Source organism: Acanthaster planci, linkage group LG10, assembly GCF_054643075.1.
Source record: "Acanthaster planci isolate LZ-2023a linkage group LG10, COTS_SCS, whole genome shotgun sequence".
Taxonomy (NCBI): domain Eukaryota; kingdom Metazoa; phylum Echinodermata; class Asteroidea; order Valvatida; family Acanthasteridae; genus Acanthaster; species Acanthaster planci.
Genome location: NC_141786.1, coordinates 5,437,722 through 5,465,148, shown reverse-complemented (window position 1 = coordinate 5,465,148; position 27,427 = coordinate 5,437,722). Strand labels below are relative to the sequence as shown.

The 27,427-nt window shown below is 44.3% G+C and overlaps 1 protein-coding gene across 5 annotated transcripts in view; it reads right to left on the bottom strand.

Annotated features, from left to right (window-relative positions):
• LOC110980579 (transcriptional regulator Erg-like) overlaps window positions 1-27,427 on the bottom strand; it is a 91,859-nt gene that overhangs the window by 9,590 nt on the left and 54,842 nt on the right. For all 5 annotated transcript variants that reach the window (XM_087142313.1, XM_022237408.2, XM_022237409.2 and 2 more), the window contains exons 7-9: window positions 20,766-20,843; window positions 8,658-8,723; window positions 5,676-5,723 (exon numbers count right to left, since the gene is read on the bottom strand). In XM_087142313.1, the coding sequence (XP_086998439.1) occupies window positions 5,676-5,723; window positions 8,658-8,723; window positions 20,766-20,843 (192 nt within the window). The remainder of the gene's footprint in view (window positions 1-5,675; window positions 5,724-8,657; window positions 8,724-20,765; window positions 20,844-27,427) is intronic.

Below are 27,427 nucleotides of genomic sequence, written 5' to 3'. Positions count from 1 at the left end.
TTGGAACAGATCGAGTTAGTGGCATAAATCACATTATCCCAACCCGTCGGGGCGGGAATAATTGAAGATAATGCAGTCTCACAACAAGGCAGTGATTCGATTTCCAATCGCTTTGCTGCCCCCACCCATGTTTCTCTGCTCAACGCATCTGAATTGTGTGTTTGTAGTATCACAGCTGAAAAGCGTGAGGAATTCAACCAACATGGTGCCGAGGTCAATATTGAGATGGTCATGCGTTCCTTTTACGTTTCCGTGGGATGGTGGAATACTTTTCGGATACCTTCCGTGGTGTGTTCACCTAAGATACCTGGAGTGGTCAGAGAAGACTTCCAAATGTCGTGAAGTGAGGCTCGATTCCCCGTTCTTGGGCCGACAGACATCTCCAAAATAATTAAATTTTGGCATGTTTATAATGGAATTCTATCAACCCATTTTGGTATATGTAAAAGAGACAAGATCCGTAAAGCAGTGCATTCAACTTTAGATAACTCATTTGAGTCTGGTTACAAGTTTATGGAAGATGAAGTTGAAATCTGAAGTGTAATTATCAGGATAGAATTACGATCGATGCAATCTCGGTGTGGGTACTGGACTATCTCGGTGCGTGGCCTTCCGTTCACCCATTTTGATTTATGTGCGCAGGAAAGTCTACGTCACCAGACTGGGAATGCAGTCACCATTAGCGGATTGATCTAGAGGCTAGCCGACACTTCCGCAGAAAAGTCCGCAGAAAAGAAAAGAATCTAACCAAAGAAAACATTCGATGATCTGCAAATGTTGATTTTGAGAAGGCAGTTGTTTCAAAATTCAAACCTACAATCCTATTCACCTTTTGCCCCGAATTCAAGTCTTACCGCCATGTCAGATTTTATCATAGCCAATTAAAAAGTACTCCATTGTAAACCATCTCCATCGCTTGTGCGCTGACTGTGAAATATGATTGTAAAGTGTGTCCTTTTTCCAGTGGACTTGCCACAGAAATACCCTAGAAATTCGATGTGGTTTTTCAATAATCCTAGCATGGTATTGATTCTACAGCCACTCCAAATCCACACGCACAAGAATGACAGGGCAGTGTCATCGCACATGTAACCTCATCACTGTTGCCCATCGCCGTCCTTCCGTGGAACACGATACGCGAGCACGATGTTTTCCCCTCTCCGCGTCCGGGGGAGATAGATGGACGGTCCGGTCGGCCATCCGCGGCGAGCGTGCTCCGGGCCGAGTTGGCGTTAACGAATTCTCAGCGCTGCGATCCCAAACGGTAACCAAACCCCTCACAATCTCAACTTCGTCCAAACACGTTCATCTTTCAATGTTCTCCCTTCTCGTCCTAGCCTGTGGCCTGTCAGTATACGCTTTCTGATAAAAACACTTGTAGGGAAAAGCGAAACGCTTCTCTTTTTAGTCGGCGTGGTGAACTCCGACGGGCGGAAATGTCGAACTCACAACGAATTTCCAGCTCTCGCTCTTGTCCCTACACCGCTACTAGAAAACTTCATTTGTTCACTCGAATTCCCCTGAAAATATCGTCGTACTTTTTTACTTCAACAAAGACTAGATTTTTCATTCAGTCCAATTCTGCATCAACCGACGGTTCTCTATCACGCGGCCATTTAATTTCGAATGTTTTCCTTTTCTTGTGTATAACAATCCTCCAGGGTAACTCCCATCGTTTCTGTACAGCACTCGTGCAAAGTCCTTTTGAAATGATGTTTTTTTTCTTCTACGTCTTCTCGCGTTCTTCTTGTATCAATATCTTCTGGGCCCTTTGTGGCCATTGTGGCTTTGCGATAGAAGGTATTGTAAAAACTGTTCAATGGTATCCCCGAGAAGACGGGAAACTCGACACTCATGGAAAATACGAAATTAATCAACTAATAGTTAATTTAGCATGGGGACAGGGCATTCGGTAGAGATATCCGCATTCGGGCTGGCCACTTATTCACTGACTCACGTACAAAATGCCGCGAAATAGTGCCAGCCCAGCCCCAGACAAAGTCGGGAAAGGGCAACCAACTTTCCCGCCTGAATATGCTTCATGGTGTGTCTTTGCATCGCCAAAGCTTGCAGCTTGAATCACATCTGCCTCCCTCTTTACCTATCACGGCGCATACAATGAAACAGTCTCCGCCAAATAATTTTCAGATCCGTACTTTCCGTTCCGCATTCGCAGGATCTCATTTCCAACTTCATTAGACGACATTCAATCGGTAGTATCACTGAAATATCGTCCGAACACGTGTTCGTGCAAAATAACATTATCACCCCCAAAACATACACCGACTTTGTTCCCGAGAGGGAGAAAGACCTCTGGCAAAGATCCCACCCAGAGCACTGAATTAAGTGAAGGAAACAAGTAGCAAATAAAACAAGAAAATCCAAATAAATTAAATAGCAGCAAGAGCAAGTTCGTTGGACCTCACTGATTGGCGTTTTGAGCTTATAAAGTAACGCACAACTTTGCCCCGGATAAGATTTAAGTATGGGTTCGAAGTTGAAACATTCGTTACACCATTAGTTTTTTGTAAACGTTTGTAAAAATTGGGTTCATCCGGCGACAGCAAATGTGTCAGCGATAATTGGGGGCGCTATAACATCGTAGAGATTGTTTTTGGAGTTTGGGGATTTGCCAGCGACGCTATTGAATACAGGTAATTATATTGATTATTAAGTACTCCAGTCTTCCTCTGTAGTGGAATGGAGCCACTCGTGTGATTGATGACAAAGCTGAGCGTATACGGCTTTAAAGTACAGAAGGATATTCTTGTGAATTCACCCAGACTTAGGACTTCTATTTTTTACCATGCAAAGATCATCTTATGTGCGCTTTTGTGTAATAAGCCAAAACGAGTTCAAGATTAACGACTCAAATACCAATGAGTTGATGCTGATTTGAAATGAGCTACTAGTTTACTTTTACATGAAGACGGGAAGAAAAACATTCCAAAGAGAAGGTCTGTGTTTGATTGTAGGACCTCCCCAAAACAGAGTCACCATAAGGACATTATATGATCCACATCAACTGATAGAGATCACCTTACGCGGGTCGCCATTTTAGAAAGGTCCTCTCCTTTTTTCTCTCTCTCTCTCGCTCGGATGACTACGAATGAGCCGACAAAGCCGTCGTTTAAAATGATCTCACTGCCTTTCAGTCGATTAGTGAACTTGATAATCACAGTTTAAAGTCACGACCAATGATGCATACGGTACATCGAGGGAGAAAGACCGAGCGCTTCACAATGTACCCGCGCAGAGATAGCAGCGAGTGGCCGGGACCGCTTTCGGTGTAAAGTCACCCCTCGCCCCCGGGCAAATCGGCCGGTTAACCCGGCGATGAGAAGACCGCGGCACGGGTGCTAGACAGCCCATCGTGCGGTAACTTAAGACGGTCGAGTGGCCACTACAGGCCTGGTACCTCGCCTAGCGCACGCTACTTGACGCCAATATTGCCGTCGGTCTGCTGGGCCGCGGATAAGCATTTGGTTGGGGAGTTGGTGACTCACTGTACATTTGCATCCACTACCCGACTCAATTTTTGTTTCCCTTTTGCGCCTGTGCAGTCTCTTTTCCAGACTCACAGGATATCAGCAGTATACCTGTCGTCTTAACAAGGTCTAGCGCTGCTCGCATGTTCTTTTCACACATGTAGTCAAACCGTACAAGGTCAGAAGAGACCAAAACAGCGAAAAAAAAACATTCAAGGTTTTAGATGCAAAGCAACCTGAATTAAATTAATTAATTCATGTCCAATTTAGAACTATGTAATAACATTCCTGCTACTCGGAATCCCGAAGAGACAAATGGCTGTTTCCTATAAAATAGACCTGGAACAGACAGCCTCGCTAAAGCAATAACTCCCCCAATACCGGAAAACAACCAGCAGGTAGGCCTTATTCCTTCATCAAGAGCAAAAAATTTAACCATTGTATATTGTCCTATTTGATAACGGAAACACTGGGAAAAGGCTGCAAATCGTCCTAAGACATGGCTGATTAAAACTTGGTGCATTGTTTGCGTGACGAGAGAAATGGGCAAACTCAGTCCCGAAATTAAGTTCTGAGAACATTCCAAGGTTGTGTAATTGGTTTTTCTATCACCGTTTATATTTGTAATTTGAAAGAAAACAAGGTTACATTGACGGCAAAGCGACGGCGGTTGCAATATTGGCTCATGACACCATCATCTTCATTTGTCTTCCGAACAGCCGACCGCGAATTGTCTAGGCGGCGGAAAATAATGAAGAAAGACCGGAGGCCGACATTACACCCCACACAAAATTACATTTTCGCCATTATGTCGCAATTTCCCCTGGAACAACTATTCCGTTATCGGGATATTGAAAGCCTTTAGGGTGTTGGACAACTTCTTTCGAGACGACAGCGACCCCAAACCTGTCTTTAAGCTTCATCCGACGTCATACAAACGCATCGATCACAGCATCTGACTCTTAACGTCTAATAAAACTTACTGTCGAAAACTACCCCCTCCCCGTTTCCCAGGAAATTTGCTGCAGAACGTCTGTGACCACGGGACTATCAGCTTCACGTGTACAGAGGAACGACCGACCTCACATATTAACTCTATCAAAGAAAATTTAATTGTGCCTGTTTCAGAGTAATTTAAAACAGGCCACAACCTCGCTTTCCTTTATCACCCCCCCCGGAAATTTGCACCTTTACGGTCATGACAGAAATGAACAAAGTCTAGGCTCAGATTGTGCCGCGCTTTCGACCCCTACGGCCCCGCAGTATAGCTCTGCAAACATCATCAGCTAGCCAGCCGTGCTTCCGAGCTACAAGGCCTTTCTTTCCTTTTCTCTTTGCCGCCCAAATTAATGCCAACCTCACTCAACTTCCCCGCCATTTCTTCATCCTCCGCCGCATCATGAAACATTTTTGCTACCTTCATGTATATCCTTAATTTGTACTGTAAAAAGGGTCCGTGTGGTTGTTCAGTCATCGCTCTGACACAGAGCTGTGGATGAAGCAAGAGTAAGTCGCCAGTTCTTGTGATGAAAAGTTTGACTGGGTATCTCGAGAGTATGCCCGACGCTAATGAACGTCGTCCTCGTCAGGAAAAATAAAGACTTCGAGAGCGGGTTCGATTCATAGAGAGCATTTCTCACTTCTTACGAGGCATTTTGTCCGATACATTTCCAATTGGTGGATGGAAAAACGCGGTACGGACAACAAACCTGACCGTAAGGTGAATTTACCTATCCCCGTGGAAACATTAGCCAAAAGACAAATGAAAATCCTATTTCAGCTGCCATTTAAAAAAACCCTAAAAACTACAAAAACACCTCTCACATAAGCTACGAACGATGAAACGAAATAGCAGCACGAAGAGAAATGGAAGAAGTGGTGAGATTTTTTTCAAGAATGCCACATCCACCATGTTGGAAATATACGCTACATTGAAATGCTGCATTAAAAGAACGTGTTGAAGTCAATGTGCCTTTTATGCCTTTGTCATAGCTCCCATAACATAACAAGGTCGTCAACGGGCCTACACTTTCGATTTTTGTCTGCTTTCCCTAATTTCCAACATGATGGCCTGAGTTGTCTAATAATGGACAAAATGATAATGTGTGAAATGACTGGAAGGAGAAATGAACGAACGAAATAGACGAAACTGGGGGGAAAGACGAATGTTTTTACAGGAAGACTTACCTGGATTTGCAAGCGTTCTGCTAGTGGGTCCGAAGACTTGGTACGGATCTGCGAAAACAGTGCCAGAGAACGTGGAGTTATAGCCCAGACCCATTTCGGTGTCGAAACTTTGTAAAACTTGTGATGGCTTGTGAGTGTTAACAGAACGGCGCCCTTTGTTGGCAAACTGTTGACTGCATTTAACGCCGGAGAGAAAGGTTTACCGTCGTTGCTTGTTCACGGTTAAGATGGCAACAATCGTTAAACCCTCCCGATCGCTCTGAACGGTGAGCTATAGAGCGACCGAGCTTAGTCTGAAAGGCTGGGGGACCGGGACATCCCGTTCTTGAATATAAAGAGCAGGGAAAAGAGAGTAAAGCTTACGGGACACCAATCCTATTAGCGAGCAAGTGTTTGACTTGCGAATCGGCTGTAAAGATGTTCAAAGGCTAACAAAGGGTGGTGGCACGCGCCGGTGTCAAAGATTCCACGCGCCCGGAGAGTTAAAACCCGGAACTCACGCTGGATTATGACAGGATCTCCGGAGCAGTTTGTAAAAAAAAAAAAAAGCTAGGGGACAAATATTTATCCAGGGGTGCTCTGACAGGGGGTCCAGGCCGATGAGAACAGGGCGGAAGACAATGGGATCGATATTGCATAAAAATGACGTCACTGGCTGCTGAACGGTATGGATTATTTGGCGGTCAGGGTTCTTATTGTTTTTTTTTGGGGGGGGGAGCTGGTAAGTACTTGGGATTTAGTGAATCGGTGAGAAGTTGTGAAGGATGAATAGCACAATTTGTTTCAGCTTATCGGCTCGTAAGTGCACAGGGTTACTGTCCTTAATCGGGAGGGATTTCATGACCGCATGAATGTATACCGTCCCGTTGTGGCATCCCGATAAGTACAGTTTGCTAATATCCCTCGTCGCTTTGTATTATGAATAACTATAAGGACCACATTTCAGGGACTTGCGCAGCACCGATATATTTTACTATGGGTAAAGAGCACCAGAAAGCCGCTAGCTGATCGGACGTCGTTAAATTGATATATGTTGCTTACGGCGGATTCGAGGCTGATTGCTTGGTATAGAATTTGCTGCCCTCATCTATTCAGACGCTCCATGAAACTGGGTACAGTTGCAGACAACAGAAAAGCTTCCACTCCCTATCGCGCTTACAAACACCAACAGGACTAAGAAACCATGACAAAATGTTTCGAAGGAAGTAAACGCGTCGAAAAGCCTTCTGAGTAGCTGCATACTATCTTAAATGATTGGGGGTGATGACATTTTACCATGCGACTTCATCTACCAGAAATCCTTAGGAATAAGGATGAACACTACGTATTTGATAGTAGTTTACCCCTGATATACCCTTTGTTGGTAGCTTAATGCATCGCATGTCATTCCAGTCAGTTGTTGGCTCCTGTGTTTTTTGAACTGTAAACATTCTCTTCACAAATTGGATTCGATTTCATCTTTTTCCTCCTGTATCCTGTGTGTATATACTTGACGATTGGCCGAGCAGATCAGAGTTTGTTCTCAGAGAGGATCCTGAGGGGTTTAAGAAAGTTCTCGATCGAGCAGCTAGCGAGACTTAACCAAGTGCGGACAATAACGTAACGGTTAATACCCGTGACTAAAAAGCCCACACAAATAGCGTCCGTTGGGAGACTGGATTGCTCGTGTGCCGCTGTACAAGGAGGTATTACGGCTGACCACGCGCTGAGCCTGACGAATATAAAGCGCGCTCCCTTCCCTCGCCAGAGAGCACTTAACCACTATAGCAGAAGAAAATCGCCCACAATGAAATGCACTTGCGGTTGGCGTTGGCGAATGCCATTAGTGACCTTTAAAATCAATTTGTCAGGGAGTGAGCTGGCGTTGAGGGCCAAGACGGGAGACTCGTCGTGACGCTGAAAGGACGGCCGAGGAAGGGAAAAGTGGGGGAGGAACGATTATTAAAGATGGGGAATCGAGAGCACAAACAGTCACCAGAAACTGACTACTTCTTCAGTGACAAAGAAAGCAAGACCAACCACAACACATACCGTATACGGCAACGACAGCGACAACAGAAGACGCAATGACGACGACAACTGACAGAAAAGACGGTGATTGTATCAACAGACGGTACATACTGTAACGACGAGTGCAACGGTTATAAGGACGGAATGCAAATACGACACTGGAAAATTGATTAATCTCACGACAAAACAACAAAACAATGAAGACGATAAATGATTATGACACTGACAAAGACAGCGGCGATACCAATGGAAACAAAAAGATCACACACAGTGGTAGGCTGTAAACAGTCTGGACGTCCAACATTTAAAACGCTCTAGGCACTGAACAGATGTTAGTGGGATTTAAAGCGCAAAGAATAAATGGAAATCTGCTTCCCTTGCAATGATATGCTCAGGATTTAGTTGTGTTGTTTAATTTTTTGGGGGTGGAGGGGGTTCTCTTTGAACCCGTCTGGTTCAATTGACCAATGAGGGTCAATGACTTGGGTGCATGCGTGCCTGGCAACGTTATCTTACAAAGGCTGCTGCACATACCAGCCACATGTCGACACATGACTCGCGACGTAGAACGCGATCGACTGGCAGAGGAAATTAATGGGAAGGAAGGAAGGAAGGACGGAAAAGGGGGAAATCAGGGAGACGGATAATCAATGGGAGACAGGGAGGGGAGAGGAGTGGAATTGGGAAGGGGGGGGGAGGTGGTACACAGAGGGTGGAGTGAAACAGGTGGAGAGGGGTACAACCCTGAGTGTGTAAGGGGGAAGATGTTGGCTCAGGGGCTATAGGGTGTGGACCGGGGGAGGGGAATAAACCAGATAAACAATTTTGAATCCATGGAATAACGTCAGGTGGACAATAAAAGATTGAGTTTGAACGGAGTGACGCGATGATACGTAACCGTGGTGCACATGGGACAGCATCCGAGATGGGAATTCTGATCTTTAGTTGGATGGGAAATTAGAGGGATCCTACCTGGTCGGATCTGGGTCGAGGATTCGATGCCGGCCTTTGGAATTGACGTTGTCGTCTGGGTGAATCCTGCCGAGAAACAATGATAGAATGATTGTGAACACTTTGACAAGACGCTACCACTACAGGCTACCTAAGGTTGTTCCAGTCTCGATTTAACCGGTCCTGATCAAATCATCCCTTTGAACACGTTACGTGCATCATTTCATTTGCATACTGGGAACTACGAACCCAAGATGACAATTTGACAAACAAAATAAATTCGTTGGGAAAACGTTAGTTTGCTGCGTACATATTTACCACTTTACTATCTACATATCATAATCATGTTCATAGAACAAAGTCACCCCTTTCTTCTGAAGTCACGTAGCCTTACTACAGAAAGCAATTATTAACAAAATGAGCAACAGCATACAGAAAGAAAACAGGGCCGAATATTTTCCATTAGGTACCAGTGGTCTACACACTGCTAAATGCACACCATCTGTGAACGAAGACTACTCGTACAGACTGAGACGTAAAGAGCACTGGTAAAGAAGACCAATAGAATCACAGAGAGCAGGGGAAAACATGAATTTTCCACTGGACTTCGATTTGGAGGCTTCAGCGCGTAGAAATATACGAGCGTAAGTAATGCCATTTCGAGGCAAAGCTCGGTAAGGGGTCCCGATGTTTAAGAGCTATGAATACATGAGGAGAACAAACCAAACCCTTATTTTTTTTCGGGGAGCTGCATTTAAGAGAGAGAGAGAGAGAAGGGGGATGTCTAGAACGCGCGGATGGCTAAGTGGACGGCTTTTACGCACCTGGGGAGAAAAGGAAGGGATAATACCCGGATGGCAGGAAGTGTTACTCGCTCGGCACGCATGGGGAGCCGTGCCGCAGAGTACCTGCATTTGATGTGCGATCGCCCATGAATGCTCATCTCGACGGAGGGAATAAAGAGGCAGACGACGGGTAACAAGAGAGACTGAGAGAGGGGAGAGAGGAGAATGGACTAGAATCTAAATGTACTCATGGAATCCCAGGCCGCCTGTCGTATGTGCTGAGGAAACACGGAGTCTGACTCGGTGGATTTTTTTCTTTTTTCGCCAGTCTCGCCGATCGTGCAATCGGACTGCACGGTGCGCTGCGGCTGGAAGCCGCGATCGAGCGGATTATGAAAAATTCAGCGGGGAAAAATGGTTGGTTTGTTAAAATCTCGAGGGACAAGAGACACATCAAATATTCATCAGCCGAGTTACATAAACACGACAAAAGTACACCACAGCAAAGGCAGATCAGATTTAAAAATCAAATACACTTCATGTACATGTGATAATGTTTTCATGCAGTCACAATAAAGAGATGCAGGCCACAGCTTGGCGCATTTTTAAAACTTTTGTTTTGAGATTTTTGCGATCGACGTAGTATTGACGATATTTCGTTGGGTCTAGCATCTTTGTGAAACCTCCCAAAATATTCAAATTTTGTTTAGTTCTATCCGTCTGGTATTGAGAGGATAAAAAGCGATCTTTGTGATTCACTAGTGGGAAATAATGAATATTTATCGTATAGTTGGAGAGATTTTGAGTGACCACAGAGAAACTAGGAACAAGGTAAGAAGGGCACATTAGAATTTCAGTTATCTACGAGTTATTTGCTGAGTTAGTGCATGGAAGAAAAGAAGAAACGGTGGAAGGAGTTTTCCATACACGAACTACAGGACTGAAAACTGATGCTACTGCATTGCCCCACAGCAAACAGATTACACAATCTCTCAGGCGGAACAGAAAAGCAACAAACCCGCAAGGCAATGTCTTCAAATACCAAAACACCACACCAGTCCCTTGCCCTGGGGCACGGCTGGCCATATCGGTGCCGAATCAATCCGGTCCCCAAACGCACGGGGGCATGGATGCAGAATTGAATGCATTGCGCAACGTGGAGCCAGCGTACGCAAATCGGAAATCCACGCTGTTTGGCCGGCCGATATACGCAGCGAAGGAGAAAGAAAACTCCGACGGAGGACCTCAGATGGCTTGCTCCTCCAGCGTCGGCTCGCAGAAACCGACAGAACAAAGCGGGAAAGGGGGGGGGGTTGTCTTCGTTCTTTCTTCTCGTTTTCCGCCCCCTCCTCCTTAGTTGCAGATTGTTTTGTGGAGTCGCTCCCACTCATTGTGCACGTCTGGCTGGTTAAGCCGGCGAGTTTTAAGGGTCCCTTGGTAATTTATTTATTATTTTTTTTATCGGGGTGAAATTAGCCGCTGGATGAGATGTTAAATACACCGGGGAACTGCTGAGAGTGATGGAGCCCTGCGAGATTGTGCTCCAAGCACCGGGTACAGATGGCGCGTGTTTTGAGAGAGAAAGCTCGTTTGCCTATGGAGCGCTAAAGAGAGGTTGGGACATTTCCTTCTAACCTTGCTAACGCACTGCCTGAATGTAGGAGAAAAATGAAAACCCCATTAACTACCGTAGTCATTATGTGCAAAGCTTAAGTGCAGCTTTTATCAACTGCGAAGACAGAACATGCTCACACAAATGGTCCTAGATGGGAAAGAGACCAAATAAGGAATCTAGAATTTGGACATCCTCGGCTCTGTCTCCAGCAACGAGGCACTTTTTATGTTAATCCTTTGATATGTCCAGAACCAAACGCACTATCTCCACGCCATGGAAGAAAGCGAACTAATGTCCCTGGAGCAGACACTGACACATGCAGAGCTTCGATTGGGTCTCTCCGGAGTCGACGCCCTAAAATCTCGAAGCTTGGAAGCCGCGAGTCGAGCTGACGAATGGTTATGCGCTGCAGCTCTGATCCCTTACCAAACATAAGTCGAGGACACAAATGGTATATTGGCAAAAGAGGCATTTCTATACAACTCAGTTCAAAAGGTCGTTTCTCTATGAATACACTGGCCGTCATTGTAGTCCAAAAGGAGGGTGGTAGCACAGTGCAAGGATATCTCTGATATATCGTTCTAAAAGACCCGGAGGTTACTCAGTGTTTTGGACAGTATCCCCCCTTTCATCCCCAGAATGACGTGAAAGGAATCAATTACCGCTAAATGTTTCGAATGCCTTGTTGTTTTATTCACAACAAAGATTTCATTAGCTATTGTTGAATCCCCAGGATTTTTACTGCGTAATTAAATGATTCACAACTTTGGTGGGCATTTGATACGACGCTCAAAAAAACAACAACAGACTTTGTATTTTTGTCCAAAAAGCAAAACAGAAGAAGAAGCAATTTGAGCCTTACTGAGGGTTATATCCGATGGAAATTTCATTTCCAGCGCTATTGATTTGCTCCATTCTCCGCTGATTTTTAGGACCATTCGAGGTCATTAGTTTTCCCCGCACCGGAACAATAGAAAAATCGCCGAGAACAATAGCGCGCCCCTCCGGCGTCGCAGACGCGCGCGCACACGGCCGGGTCCCCCTCCCCTCTGTCAGTGCTCACTATATCGATCGCCTTGTACACGGCTATTTACAAGTCATGCGAGCTGAAAATATTGAAGGCTCGCTGGTTCTGGGTGGCCAATAAAAGCGTGGGCACGCATGCTAAGAGAGAATGATGGAACAACGGCGGAGAAGCGTGGGGAAGATAGCACGGTCGGCACCGGTCGATATTATGGAAATGAGGAGGCTAAAGATGGTGCTTAAGTGACTTCCTTGGCGCTGAACTTGACTGTCTTTTGCCTTGGTGTGGTAATTGGCGATATTTATTTGTCCAAATGAAGCATCCTATATTACAATCAAGCCTGCGAGGTGAGAACACAATAAAGCCAAAGTCCTTTGTAATTTCACTCAAATGAAAATAATATGCCAACATAATATCTTCTAAGGTTGTCCCAATGGACAGCAGTAATGATGTTTCTAATGAAATCATTGCTGTAAACGAGTAGAAAAATGGCTAATACTCTCCCCTCTGACCTGACATATTTGGTGCATTAGTAATCATTATTCGAATACTCGCAGTTCTGTTACAGATAAACAATTATTGGGTGTAAAATTACAAGTGAGATGCGATTTTGCACAAACATGAAGAGAAACCTGCACTTCTTATATAACTGTTATTGATTAATGCGTTTATTAAGTTTGCAAAAATTATCGTTGAAAAAGGAAGGCTTCGACAAATCCCGACGGTATGGTAACTGGTGAACATAATCACAGGCAGTTTGTGGCACAGAGCTAATCAAACGAATGTCGACATTAAGTTGAAACATTTTCAGTGAGTAGTTTGTTGGAGATTACTTGTATTTATACTTTTATCCTCAAAGTCAGAATCTTTATTATTTTCCATGCACCTATTTCTTTCTATTTCATGAATGGCATTTTTCTAGTTTCTTTGGGTTGAACTATAACATTTCAGAAGAATTTTGCCGAAGTATAGGTATTAAGTTCTTTGACAAACGTTGGGCGAGACATCATTTTTGTTGGGGAATAACTAGCGACTGTGTTAGGGTGTAGCACGAATTGACCCGGAGAGTGACGCTTTTATTTTTCATTTTAGGGTAAACAGACACATTAACAAGCGTTTATTTCAATCCACAGGAGTAAGCTAAGTCTCAGATCGAACAAGAGGTCTGGCTTACTGTCTCAGTAACCGCGGTCGCCGAGCACCGTGTTCTCATATCGTTCGCATCATTCATCAATGGCCATGGATGGAACGGACAAGTATATTGGAAGCTGTTTCGACAAGTGCTATCGAGGCCCGCTCTCAAACAAATAGGGCTTGCGCGCGAGTGTGCGCTCTGGCCAGCACGCTAGATGCAGGTCCACGGTCACGCCTGGCACCAAAAAAAAAAAAAAATGATCACGATTTAGTTCCTGTAGACCATTCAGCGCGAGCTGAAGGTGCACAGCATGTGTGCCTTTTTGCCCTTCGTGCCTTCTCCAGAAAAAAAAAAAAACGCACGCGAGCGCCCATCTTATCGCACCTACTCAGTAAACATTGCCATATTTATTAGTCAAATATGGATACCTTATTAGGAGTGGCGGGCTTTCGGCTGTACAATACGCGACAGCTGTACCAATGCGCTGTGAATGCATTAGGCGGGATTTAGCGCTGCTCTGTCATGTACGAACAAGGGGACGACATCACTCCACCACTTGAGTGTAGTAGGACTTTTCATTAATGAACATATGGACCGGTATTTAAATAGACGCTAAGCATATTTATGATCCGCAAATTTATAAGGGGACCAAACAGAACAGAGGATACCACATCAAAATGGACTATTTTGTTACCTTTGATTTTCTTTGCAATTGAAAGCTTTTGGTACTCGTATCTTATTAATCTTCCAAAAGTTCCGGATAGGCTCAGCGATGAGTTTTTAGTTGATTTGGCATATCACATATTACATGAAATCAAATTTGAACTAGGATCACGATGAACTTGTAACATGGGATGTTTCAAGTGGAGGTTTTTAAATCTAAAATTAAGATTTCGAGTAGGGTAATTTCTTTTTACACGTTCCTTTTTTCCAGACTGGTTTTATCGTAAGCTGACAAATCAAAGAGGAGCCATCTATTTCCTTCAACCTCTTCCCCAGTAACAGCCTTTCAGTTTCTGATTTGGAGTGTAAATCAGCATTAAAAGTCAATAATCTCATCAAATAAGGCCCGTACTTCATTTTCTCTTCTAGCGCCGTATCGGGGACAGTAATTGCTAAAGGCCGGGGATACATAAGTGTGAGGGTTCCTGGGACAATCCTGAAGTAGCTGGCGCACGCGCGAAGGAGGACCCCGGCTGAAGCGGAGGGAGCGCGGCCGGTTGAAAATTCCGACCCCGCGACAGCTCCTGCCGAAGAATGCGGCGAGGGGCCGGCTCCCCCCGTCCGCGTGCGACCATCTGCTCGCTGTCGCCCCGTGTTTACACGCAGTGCCCCCTGATTGGTGTCGATATGCCCAGGAACAGCTGCCCCGATTAATGTCGCATCGATCCCTCAGGATGCATGAGTTACAAGGGCGAGCTTGTTTAGAAACCGACTGCGATATATGAACGGTGGGGATGTTCAAGTTCATACGGAGGAGATTGGATACATCTCCAATAAAAGAGCTTACCTAATAAAGACCGTTGCGTATGGCTTTCTCCTTAGCACAAATTAACGTCTTGTTTGCTGGTTTGTTTCTTCGAACTAAATAAGGCAGCATTTCCATTCCTTTTCATCAACACGAAACACAAGTCGCTGTTTTGAAAGCAATCCCAACACTGAAAACTTGGAGTGGATAAAAATTCTTGTGCATAGCTAATATTTTGATTCAGATTCTTCAAGCATTTACCCAACGGTGACATGATTAGCTAAGTGAAAAATGTAATAGGACTTTGACCGCACGACCCTAAGGATTTTGCCTGTCCCGTAACAAAGCTGTTTTCAACTTTGACTATGGACTGTAAACATTCATTCCGAGTTTATCCTTGAAAGATTCAATTCGATAGTTCCCACCCATTGGGCACGGTCAACGGGAAAAGCTAAAATCCTTGCATTGCCTGCCTTGAGAAATTGTTGTCGAAGTGATTGCAAAACATCATCCGAAAAACATCGCTGAGGCAGATAATGTGGGCAGAATAATTTCTATCGCCACACCTTTAACACAAACGAGTCATTCCTGATGTAAGATATCTGCTAGACAATGCGAGCAAACATGAACCATTTTCCGTTAGTTATGTCCACGCTCGAAGGCGTAATCGGTTGGCGATCGGGGAAGACAACCGGCTCATTACATACACGACACCGCAATTTTTTTTCTCTCTCTGGCGCGCAAATCCTGAGCTACACAGCATCGCCCCAAAATAGGCGAGGCATATGGCGCAGAAAAAGGGCCATAAAAACCCCACTCCAATCCAGCGAATTCGGGGCCCTACTGTGTTTACCCAGGTCCCACAAATTTCCATAATTATTGGCGGTGATATCCACGGGCTATCTTGTCCCTTTTTTTAGCGAAGATACGACCGGAAGACTACCGTGGGTTAGCTCAGGTTGCCGGTGGAGAGAGGCAGAGAGAAACAGAGAGAGAAAGAGAGAGAGAGAGAGATGAAGAGAGTGAGACGGTGGAAACCAACTTTTTCATCGGAACCAGGGGAAGGCCAGTGCAGATGACTCTAACATGATCGTAAAGGATAGCATTTTATTGGCATAGCGGGTCTTCAAATATGGAATTTGACCCTCTGGAGAGCCTCTTGCTCAGATAATGGGGGGACATTACGAATACAGTCAGGCCAGACATTACTCAATGAACATCAGTCAACCCAATTGGTCATTATTCACTGCTGATATTTTCTTTTCCAATTATGACAGCTACTTCTTGATTTAGGAATTACAGGTCACGATCGAAGCAGGGGTGGATCCAGGAATTTTTCCTGAGGGGGGTCCGGTCACTCAGACATTTTTAATGTCCGATTGTTGTTTATTGTTACCGATGTTCACGTGATGATCCTTTATAAGATGTCAATTCTTTACTTTTTTTTTTTTCAATAATTTCTTCTTGTTTATGTCACAGCGGGGGTGTCCCCTATGGATTTGCGCCTGTGCAGTGCGACTCCCTAAGACTGAAATCCATATACTCACAAAAGCGTACAGACCACCTAAAACAAACGGTCTCGATGATTAATTGCCTTCACTGTCATAGTTTGGTGCCGAAGTTCGCTCGGATCTGAGCAAAGAACCGGGGGGGTCAGCACTGGGAATGTACAAAGACAATGTTCACAGACAGAACTCCTGAATTCCAACTCTCCTTTCAGATTCAGCATACCTTCCCATTTGAAACAAGTACCCAATTACCTGCAATCGACCAACTGCGGCTCAGCTCAGACTCGGTCGTGTGAGGCTCATCATGAACTATGCATACAAACACGTTTAGTTGAATGAAAAAGGGACACTTCCATTAATTCAATACAGAAAGCTACTGCAAACGGTTTTCATGAAAGACACAGGAATCAATGCCTTCAAGACTGGGCCCATGCCGCGGCATCACTGTCCAAGAGAAGACAGTTTCACTGAAATTTTAAACAAATTTGAATCACACATCAAATGCAGATGAGCCTCAATTTTGAAGTAGTCTATCCTAGGAGAAAGGAGCACCCATTTTAGAAATTGTAGGCCTTTACTTTGAAAAAAAAAACAATACAGCACTGCTAAGCCAAAGTGAATTAACATTTAATATCAGCACATCGAACGATGTGCACTTTTTTGGACTTGTACAAAGCTAACCGATAGTACGCAGATATCTGCTAAGCAGGCCTTATATTAACAGACGATCCGCCGGCGTTTGGGCTGAGTTATACCTTATTGCCTTATTTGCTAAGTAGAAGTTCGTTATCACCACGAAATGACTTCTTAGATATGTTGGAATAACATTTAACATTTTGATCCGTCGAGTTGGCCTGTACATAATGAACAAGAATTATCACCTTAATAATGAACCCTTCCCCTAAAACAGTGCCTACTGTTCTTCCTCAGTACTGGAAGTATCAACTTCAGCGGCATCCGGCATGCAGCAGCCGAGCACACCAAGACAGCGGGAAATACAGTCCCTCTTGACGGTACGAGTTTGCCCCCCATCACCGGGGCCGCGGCACTTGAGCATCCCGGCGTTTGCAAGTGGCTGCCAGCGTCTCTCTCCGTCTCGGAAGTAGTCCAAGATGGCGTAAAGCTACTCGGCGCGCTAGCACTTGACCCACCGAGAGGCCAAAACGAATGCATAATTCTATTTCTTCTCTTTCTCTCTCTCCGTTAGTTTCAAACCCTTAGCCGATCCATTGAAAACGCACTGCACCTATTCCCGGGAAGATTTTTGTATTGGTGATAACATAGGCCTAAGTGTGCAGGCTGCACAGGACGGATTAATGTATTCGGGCACATGGCGCATGCGTTGTGCCATGAATGAATTATCACCTGAACATGTTATTGCTGGTACATGTACATTGCGAGCGCAGAAATACCTTCTAATGATAGGTGAAATCAAATGCGGTGGGCATTACATGTGTATAGAAAAACAGTTGACTTAGAGAGATACATTGCTGTTTTGTGCAGTTTTGATCATTAGTGTGAGCTTACTTGGCATGAAAGCATTACATCCCTCACAAGGTGGTGACAAAGAAACTTCTAAATGGTTTGAATCGCCGCGAAAACGACGTTGTCTCGTCAGCCAAAATGAACGAATCTGCCGAGAGATTGGAATACCATGCAGCAACCAAAATATTCTGGCATCGTTGGCGATCATTGATAAATTGACAGTTTTCACTACAAGAGCTTTGGCACTCTGCTTCACGACGTATATTAGTCTTTCTGCTGGGCAAAAATGCTTTTAAAAATCCATTAGGTGTGAAACTGTTCCTCAGAATTAGATTATCGCAACAAAAGTACCTTGACTTCTCAACCACGCTAACCTGCATACCTGCTTAATCGTTTGATATGTGCTTATTTTCCAACATTATCTAACAACCCATTAGGGTGTAAAAACATGGTACTGCATATGCTGTTCAGTTCACTACGGATAATTAGACTCCAAAGCAATACAGACTCGAGTGCAGACAAATATTTTCTTTACTAACTTCAGACAGTGCGTGATATCGATTTGAAATGGAACCTTCACAAGACGTCGACCTTCGGTATAGAGTATTTATGAAAAAAAGAAAAAAAAAACTTTTACAACTGTCTGTAAACGAGTCAGTCTTTAAGACAGCAATTCATGACTTAAGCTTATTGCACTATTATGTCGCAGAATTTCCAGCGTTTTTAAGAAGACTTTCCTGCCAAACAGGTCTTTAGAAAGGATGCCTCATACCTGTGTTTAAAGGACATTGCGCAAGTGGATCAACATCAAGAGGGGGTATGCAAATAACGGCGTGATCTCCAACAACTCCGCAAACCTACGCGGTTGACGTTAATCGGACACCTTTAATTGGCCGATTACAATTGGCTGGTGCGATAACGAACCCTTCCCCTGGGAGCTGTTTTGCCTCAGCCGCCCGGTTGAGCCGACAACGGCTGCATAATTAAATTCACCTTAATTTCGCTTGCGATCACAGTCAACTCGGCGTGTTCTCGGCATTAAATCAGGCATCATTTTGGTTTTCTTTGTATAATGCACAAAGTATAAACCTACACGCATGGATTGCAAGTTTGATCAAGACGCTTTTGATCAAGTTATTTTCACTTAAATAAATCAGTTTACATTATTTCCAGGCAAGCATTCAAGTTATTATTCTCGAAACAAAGACTGGCTTTAAAATATGTTATTTTCACAAAACTGTAGAAGCACACGGTCAGATTTTATTTAATAAAGACCGAATTAAATATGTCAAATGTGGCCAGCAGGAAGATAACCGCAAGATGTGTAGAATTGAAATGCTGCGATTTATGCCTGCGTTCTTGAAATGAAATGATATTTAAGCGTTATTGTCTTATTCTATATTTTTACATTCATCTGCCGAGACACAAAGCATAAGCCTAAACTACAAACTCAAAATAGTTATTTCCATTCTTAGCCTGCAGAGAAAGAAAAACACTGATCAGCTCGAATATCAGGTCGATGGAACCTTGAATTTGTTTCTGCTAAATGCGGAGGATGATTGTGCACGTCGCTGTTTTAATAGATTTAGCGGTTGGTCAACTTTAAAGTTCTATTTTGTTTTTGGAGCACGAATGTTCGGATTCAGGTTTCGTAAAGCCAGGGCAAACAGCTCGAGATCTCGCCGAATACCGCGAGAAATCGGAGCCGTGGCAAAATATTGACAAGGGGCTGGCGTGTCGATTGCGCGCCGAATCTCTGTCAAGATCGCTTTTCAGATTAAACAGAGCAGGTTTTTAATGAAATCTGTTCAGGTTGCCTGCCAACAGGGTCACATGACGAGCGAGGGATGGTAATTTTCCCTGTCATTCGAGGAATAGTAGAGTAAGTACAGCAAGCACTAAAACCCTTTTGAATTATTTTGTAGTTAGTTTTAAGAGAAAAATATTACATAAATGTATCATTTGAAATGTCTGTAGATTTCACTCACGCACTCATCTTTCAATAGATTATAAGGAAAATCAATTTGGATACGTTGAGCTACGGTTGTTACACATGTCTTATTTTTGCAATCTTTGGGGTCATACCAATTGAGTACAATTCAGTGTGAGACAAAAATACAAATTTGTAATTTAACAAAACACTTGTAGAGGTAACTTGATTCTTTACGGATCCAATGCTGTCTCAGGCCCAAAGTACTCAGTCCGTGCTGGATGTACGTCAACGATAAACTATGTAGTAATTAGAAATCTGGAGTTACTGCTACAATTATTTAAAAAAAGGTATTTGCTCAAGGAAATATTGTGATAGATTTAAACTCACCTGACCGATATTTTGTGGATGCTTTCAAATTGTATCCAGCAGAATTAGTGCTTAAAAAGGTCTAGGCATGCGTGAAGCCATGCTTTGTCAGGGTGACTTTTAAAATCACCATCACAACGGCAATAAAAATAAGAAAAAAGTTCTCTTCAAAATAATCCCCCTTTGCTTTTGCAATGAAAAAATACTGCTTGCGGTGAATAAATTACATTACGAGCCGGGATAAAAAGTATGCGATGATTGTCTGGCATACAGCTGGAATCGCTGTTTGTCGTTTGAGGGTGGGATTCTAGTCACCAAAGGTATTCCATTTTGCGAGGAATTATGTCAGATTTAAATTTCATAGAATTTGGGTATAGTGCAAAACTAACTTCTGGCGACAGCAAACGGGTTTATGACTGCATTTCCCGACGAGCATTATTTCTCTCCAATTTAAGATTAATAAAGAACATACACGAAATGAAAAACAGTTTTTTGACCATTTAAATGGTGATGTAAAAATAATCAACGTGCGGTTGAGTTGCTGGAAGAAAAGGGTGATTTTAAAGATAAGACTTCTCCACTTTGAAAGCATCGTTACACAGGCATCTTTCGTTTTTTAATATTCTGGTTACAGCTAGTGTTGTTACACACCGCGAATAATTCCACCCGAAAAATTGTCAAAACAAGAGGTAATTAAGTCACTACATAGTGTTTACAATATTACAGCATTGTGGCATAATCTTCGACATCCTCAGGAGGTGTATTTCAGAAGTACGATTAAGAGCGATTAAAAGAAGAAAGGTTGCTTACCTTTGGAGGACGATACAGGCACGGACGAGGCCCAGCTGTTTTGTCTTCCTCGCACCAGCGACTCCGCGCACGATGGCTCTGCAACAAACACCAGGGAAAAATAACAGATTTAGTTGCCATCCTTCTGATAATCGCGGTCCGTGTTTGAGGAGATCAGCGGGCGATCACACGGCGGCCGAGACGGTCCGAGGGCCAAAAGAATCTCAGCGGGGAGAAAAACTCTCCACCGCCGAAGGTAAGTCCACACGGAGAAGAAATGACGATCGCCCCGTCTCGCGCACCGCTCGCCGCGCGCGCCGACTACGCCGCAGCGGTAAATAAATGAGCGGGCAAGAGGGGAACCCTTCACATGCGTGGAGATGTGAACATCCTTCCTTCCTTCCTTCCTTCCTGCAATACCGACTATCTCGCTCAGCGGTAAGTGGCGCGGGGGGTTTCTCCGGCTAAAAATAACGTCCAGACCATTTCTCGCAGAGCTTCTTCTCGATCGAGGTTTTGTTGTTGTTGTTGTTGTTTTTTTATTATTTTGAAAGGCCTAGATTTCAAGGATGAGAACCTTTTCTTTGTTTTCTGCACTAACGAAGTGTGTGTGATTTTTTTTACCCGTAAGAAACATCTGATGGGCGGGCGTGTCGTAGTGATGGGAGTAAGAATGATGCACCGGCGACCAATGTTTCCCGCCGATTTTGTCCGCCACCGCAGCGAATTTCTCCCGCCGGAGATCCACTCTTGCCGCCTCGATCCCCGCAATAACTTCCAAAGATCCGGACTTTGGGCCGGAACGCATGTGCTCTCTTGGAAACCCGGGACGATCCTCCAAAGCATGCACGAGGTTTGGGATTTGAAGAGGAAGTGTGTAGAGAAAGGGGGCGAGGAGGGGAAAAAAAGGGCGAAAGGGCGCCAGAAGTTGGAAGTGAATTCTCTGTGGTACGCGTATACACTGGCACAGTGTCAGCTCGGAATATAAGGAGCAGACGACATCGGAGTTTGCAGTATGGAGAAGGATGCACGCACCACGGCAACCACCCAGATCACTGCTCGACAGTGATTTATCAAATATTGTGGCCCGGATTCATTGTTAGTGATTTGTTTTTACGGTGGGCCAACCAATACACGTTTTTTGGTACGGCTCTTTCAGTCATAAGTGAGGGAGGGGGGGCGTTAGAGGCTGTACAGGTTGAGCCAGAGTCGACGGAGCCAGTGATGTGACCAGTCCCTGTGGGCCTAGTGGCTTAGCAACGGGAACCTAGCGCTTATTGGCTTGCTGGCTCTAATGGCTGCTCTCCAGCCCGCGCGCATACAACCGCATGAATAGAGATGAGCCGGCCCCAGCCAATCAAGTGGCGCTACGGCGGGCAATGAAACAGCGGGTAGAGGGGAGAAGAGGTGGAGGTCCAGGGGGGGGGATTGCAAGGGAGGACACTGGAGACAGGGGATACCCCCCCTCTCTCTCCCTCTGCAACCGCCTGCGTGCTCCAGGAATGCATTAGCAAACCCAGGGCCCGCACCTCAATCATGAGACAGCGATCTTGTCCGGCCGCGTGCACGAGGTCTTTTCACCCGTGGTCTCTTGTGATGTAAATCAACCTGCCTCGTGTGTCTTCATTCTGCCGAAATGTGGTGGTCAAAAGGGGCTCTTCGGTTTCTTTTCTCTCAGATTTCTGTTATTATTATTAGCATTTTTCGGTTTGCAGTTTCCACCTCCTTTACAATGATAACGACAAGTGGGCGTTGCGCGCACAGTCGCCGTGGTCAGCTCGCCCTCACCGGCACTGGTTTCTTCTCTTCCCCTTGGTCCGGTGGTCCGATTGGCGTTCAGGCGAGCGTGAGGGAATCTCGGGGGGCCTTGTAGTCGAGGTCATTTTACGGCACGTGCGGCAGGCACTGGAGAGGCAAGCCGAGTCACAAAAGGAAAAACAGAAAAAAAACAAGGAAATACCAAATGATCAATCAATCAATAAGTAAAAATAACAGTGATGACATCTTGAGCCTTTCATTATGATAACCTTCACTGGAGTCGACCCTGAATCTCGTAGCTGAATGAGTTGGTTGCCGTGGATTAAGCTGCGCATACTCTTGAGGGCGCATACGTATTGGCGCATTATGTTCTCCATGCTAATGCCAACGTTTGAAATGTCAGCCATATAACAAAAATTACAAAAGACCAAATGTATTTTAACAAACCTTTTTTTTTGGGGGGGGGCTGATGCTTAAATGATTGAAACTGCACCCCTATTAACAATCCCTGAAAGCATAATGATAAACCTGAAATAAGACAACGGCGATTTGAATAAAGCTGACAAAAAAGGCAGCCGTATAAAATTTGTAATATTCAAAAAAGAAATATCATAGGATTAATCGGTACAGCCCTGATATCGAAGAGAACGATTACAAAATGCCCAGTTCAGCTTTCACATGTTTATTTTCTTTCCTGTTTGTATGTTTTATTTATTGTTTTGTTTTCACATCTGTGGTAACCATGGTAAATTGAACACGACAACTTACTTGTACAGGTGTGGACTTGAAGAAACGAGAAAATAACAGAACTGGAAGAGACCTGAATTTCTGTAATTGTCGTTTGGTCCAAGAGCACTTGACATTGATGCTGATACCTTTGAGGCACCGATATAAAAGAGCTGTCAGCGAAGGCAAACGACAGCTGAATATGCCAGCCAATGAAAGATTCACAGACAAAGACGAAAACGAAAAGTAAAAACTCGACGGGACACGACACGACACGAGCACGCCCACAGGTGCAATCCACCTGGTGGCCTAAGCCAGAACAATGGCACAACTCCAGGTGATGACACGAATCTGGACAAACAAAGGGCATCCTCTTTGGAAGGCATACCCAGGTGCCACATCGGGGCTGGCACGGTGGTTCTTAATATTTTGCCTAAGGTAAGTACAAAAGAAGAAGAATAACTCCGCAGTCTGATGAATGGATCCCCGTCCCCTGCAGATATAAAATTGGCAGATTTCCTTCAAAAAGAATGTCAGTTATGTGAGTCTCTTTTCCGACGAGTGTCATATTATGCGTTCAATCAAAGCAACTTTTATTTCATTGACGTCTGCAAACACCACAAGACTGCCAGATGAGCTGTTTCATCAAGAGCTATCGTGGACTGTCACCCACAGGGATTCTTCCAAGCAGAAGAAGTGTCAAAGCCCAAGTTCTCTTCTGTCATGAATGATATCGCTGCCAAAAGAAGCGCCACCGCGTCTAAAACAGTACATATACATCAAAATTGAAGGAAAATTTGATTATTCTTTCAAAATATAGTTTTGTGGGGTGGAAATGTTCGGCTGTGCACCATTCGTCCTACTGATGCATCTCGAACCCAGTCCGCACGTTCATTTCTGGCCGATGCTGTAAAGGTCCTGCAAGAATTCTCGCTAGTGAAAGCTCAGATATCCTTTTTCTGTCGTTTCGGCTCTCGGGTTTCAATATTGGGGCTGCGAAACAATCGTCCCAACCCATTCAGTTGGGAACGCATCCGCCTGCGCTATATTAGGGCAACGTCTAAGTCACTTTCAAGTGTGTGGAAAACTGCCGCCGAAGAATAGAATGAGCGATCGTGGCCAGCCTTGTCATGCCCTATTTAGAATCAATTAGCCAGCTTACAAATATAGGTAGAGGAGTTTTCCTTGGATTATCGCTGAGTTCCCATGTGGATAATGCCCTTGTAGGTTATTGTTGGCAGTGTATATTTTCTGAAAAATTGTATTTAGGCCTATACGCTGACACATCGGTAGAAGGGAATTCCGTGTATGAAATGTTCTGAAATAAAGGCCAACACTGCAAGTAGACGTTAGAAGTGACAAAAATAACTGATAAAAGGAGAAAACAAAAAAGAAGCAATCTATTTCCGCAGATTTTTTTCTCGCATTTTAAATTAACTTGGATCTTTTGGGGGGTTGTTTCCTATCTGACGTAGAAACAACAGCTACTAACAAGTTCAGAGGTCATGGTACAGTGCCAGTGTGATGAAGATAACATAGAAGACATTATGCCTGTTGGTGTCCACCCTGAAAAGAATGCAAAACGCTGCAGAGAAGTTGAAAAATGTACAATGTGGCAAGCCTGCGGGTTTAATCTTCGCGACAGTAGTGCACAAGACTCAGGAAAACAATGGAAAAATGCATATGCCCGAATAACCGTCATTTTTTATACCTTGAATACGAAAGTCGCCATGTACTTCCCCTATATTTTGGTAGCACCATAAACTCAGACCTGGGGGCACAGGCATACAACAAGATCCGACTGTAATTGTTTTTCCGTCTTTCCCCCGTGCATTTATTTTGCAGAGCAGCGCATAAATCCTGGCTTTTATGACGCTAAGCGCTCAGCGGTGCGCAGTTAATGATGCTCCATCATCCATCACACACAAGAAACCCTCGCTGAGAAGTCCTGCAGTCTACAACCCGAAGTCTTATCTATAAAAGGAAGACTTTTTCCCCTGCCACGTATTTTTCAACCTCTCTTCCTCTGCCTACTTTGCCTCCACTTCTTCACCCGTTTTCAGTTTAGTTGGAAACGTGAGTCGCACGCTAAATATTCAACGAAGGGAGACAGAGAATGTCTTGATAACTCGGTTGACCGTGCGCCGGGGCCGACGTGGGATACCCGCGGGTGATCCAGCGCGCGTGGTGAGGACTTAATAACGCGCTCCATCGTTGTGATTTCTCGCTTGGAGTGTGCCTCGTTGCCCTGGGATCTTCGGCAGACACAGGCTCGGCCAGCGCAGTTATACGGAGATGAAAAGCGTTTGACTTTTCTTGTAGATTTTTCCCCCCGTCACTCTCCGGGTTGAATTAATAATAATAAAAAAAGGTGAGTTGTGATGGATCACTGCAGGGGAGATCAGTTGAAACACAATCGGTGGGCATACACACGAGCTCGTCGGTTGTCGTGTAAGTGGCTGAGTCCATGGACGCTAGCGAATATTCATGTGAAAAAAAAAATGAGTGTACACTGTACTGGTCTCCGTGAAAACGGGAAACAAACAAAGGTACGAGCACCGACAGAGAAAATGAAAAGTTTGGGCAGACAATGGAGACAATTTTGGCGTAACAGCATGTAAATCTTGCTCTGTGGTCAAGATGCCTTTTCTCTCAGTTAACGTGTACACACTTCAACGTCTCAGACTGTCTTGGGCCGTGTCCGAAACGGGCTTCCAGAGCTACGGCTAGGTCTATTGTCTACGCGTCTCCACGCATTTCCAATGGAGCGGAGACCTAGACCTAGCTCTAGACAAGATCGTCCCTCGCTAGGGTTTCTCGGTCGCACGTGTGGACACTGTGATGCCTCCGGCCGTTGCAAAAATGGCGCACTGTGGTTCAACAAAGTTAACCGCTAACGTTTGGGATGTCAACAGGCAAGGAAACACAGAGGGAAATCACCACTTACTCATGTACATTATTTTCACGGCGTATCATAATTTCCGGCGAGTAAAGTCCGGTGGAAAAAAAATCAATGATTGGCTGTCCACATCAGACTGGTACCCCTCGTGTCGTTAGCCATCGAATCACGATAAGATTGAAACAGCGTATTAGGTACTACACCTTCACCTCAATGAGCGGATGCGGCAATTGATGCGGCTTTTTTAAAACATGAAGCTTTTACCCAGACGTTTAAGAATAACAAAATCAAACATAAAAATGAGGGCATTTTTTACCGACTGTTTACAGATTTATACACCACTAAACTCAGTTCTGACTTAACTAATGCAATACCTGACATACCACAGAGAAATCCTTTCTAATTACAAAATGGCAGTACATGTAGGCCTACGTATAAATCTGTGTTCCTACACCAACAACTGCAAAACTGTAGAATCAAAAGCATCTTAACAGGGGATTCCGCGCCCACGGTCAAAAAGCTAAATTGTACAGATAGTCATTTTAACATCAGTTTTGACGTCAGTGTATGGACATATATAATTAATTGCGACAACGATGAAAAATCCATGTGTACATTTTGGAAATCTTATAATGGTGATTATTGCCAGGTCACTGCGCAGCACGACTGTATGAATGCTCTATAGTGCGCAATAAAAAAAAATCACCTCGTATTATGGCTACCGCGCTAACGTTGATTAAGAAGACCCGGCATACCAGATAATTTTACCCGGCAAGGTGGTTTTCTTATCATTCTTATTTTCCCCCTCTCTTTCGAAGGGCTGGATAGGTATACTCCGTCTAGCAAATACAATACCGGTATAGTCACAAGGGACAAACGCAGAGAGTTTAATTAAGAAGCCTCCTGCGTCGGCGCCAATGGCGACCTGTGATTGACATGGACACGAAGGGGACTGACTTTGTCTTTAATTAATAGAAAAATATGCAACAGGCCCGTTGTGAAGCGATGAGCGATCTTGGATCAACACAGAGCTCTGCACGCACAAGTTTGATGTATTGAAACCCGACATAAAGAAATGCATCCATTTCATTGCTAATTTAACGTTATTTTCAGAAAGTCTTCAGCAATTTTTTTTAATTATTCTTAAGCATAATGACGACACAGACATGTAACGCAATGCTCTGTAGTAGCTGGTATAAAAGTGTGACTGTCCAGATAAGTTATACCACATCCAGAGTTGGCTGAATTCATTTAAAATTTATGTTATCTGTGTCCTTACCAGACGAACCCCGGACCCTTA